The 1,044-nt window shown below is 28.5% G+C and overlaps 1 protein-coding gene across 1 annotated transcript; it reads left to right on the forward strand.

The window, feature by feature from the left end:
• The first annotated feature begins 234 nt into the window (after positions 1-234).
• Tsp_14850 (conserved hypothetical protein) lies at positions 235-580 on the forward strand. The gene is made up of 2 exons (XM_003366731.1): positions 235-282; positions 407-580. Exons 1-2 carry the CDS (start codon positions 235-237, stop codon positions 578-580), a joined length of 222 nt encoding a protein of 73 aa, XP_003366779.1.
• Positions 581-1,044: the final 464 nt, after the last annotated feature.

Consider the following 1,044-nt stretch of genomic DNA (forward strand, 5'->3'; position numbering starts at 1 on the left):
CAATGTATAATATCTTGAAATGCAAATTCTGTCAGTGCATTTAGTTTTTTGAACATAATTAACTATTGCATTATGTAATCCATCAAATGTAATAAAATAATGCATAGCACGTGCACTTTTGAAGAGTAATATTAGAAGAAATCAATAACACGAGCTAAATAAATATGGTTTTGAAAGTTCAGAACTTATTTGCTTACTGAAAAATGCTGATTTATTTGACGTTTCATGTATAAAATGTGTGAAACATTTTTCAGGGTGTCAGCTGCTGTGTTTGACGATATGGTAAGTTCAAGAATATTTATTTGCAGATTTATATAAATAAGAATTATATAAAATACATCAATAACGATATGACTTTATGTTGATTTTCACACAGCTATTTATTGTTGCATTCATTTTACTGTAGTTGAAAACCGAAACTGGAAAATTGTGTGCTGAACAATGCCAGCAGCAGTATGCAGCCTATCAGCAGGCAGCTCAAGAATCTATGACTAGAGGATATCTACATGCTGAACCAGCATCTCAAGATTTCGTAAACTGTTTTGTTAACTGCCGAGTTGGTCTTCTTGGTCTGCGATGATCATAAAATACCGTCACTTATCTTAAAATATTGACAATCCATATGAAAATATTTATTTATGTATATTCATTTATGTGTAAATTTTAATTATTAAAAGAAATCATTCATTTTGCAATTGTTATATTTTGTCTTCATTAAAGTTGTCCGTTGAGTAAGTAATATTGTTTTGAAATATTTCTATTTTAAAATTTTTACATACATGAAATCATCTATAAATGAAATGACCTAATGATGAAAGCAAAGTTTTATAACTAGCAATAGATAAATCTGCTGTTTTATCTTTGTGAATTAATTGCAATCTCCTGTTTTCACATTGTAAATATTTCAACATGCAACGCGCATTGCTGTTGGCAGCCTTCCATTATGCAATAGTTTCTGCATGCAGAAACATTTATAATGAAAGTTTACATTTTATAAATTTTAGTAATTATGGAGTTTTACATTTTCATCGAATATTTAAGAAA

This window comes from Trichinella spiralis (assembly GCF_000181795.1).
Source record: "Trichinella spiralis strain ISS 195 chromosome Unknown Scfld5506, whole genome shotgun sequence".
Lineage (NCBI taxonomy): Eukaryota > Metazoa > Nematoda > Enoplea > Trichinellida > Trichinellidae > Trichinella > Trichinella spiralis.

Coding starts and splice junctions, on each gene's coding strand:
- Tsp_14850 (XM_003366731.1), top strand. CDS start 235: ATGTGTGAAACATTTTTCAGGGTGTCAGCTGCTGTGTTTGACGATATG. Junction 283..406: donor CTGCTGTGTTTGACGATATG/GTAAGTTCAAGA, acceptor ATTTTACTGTAG/TTGAAAACCGAAACTGGAAA.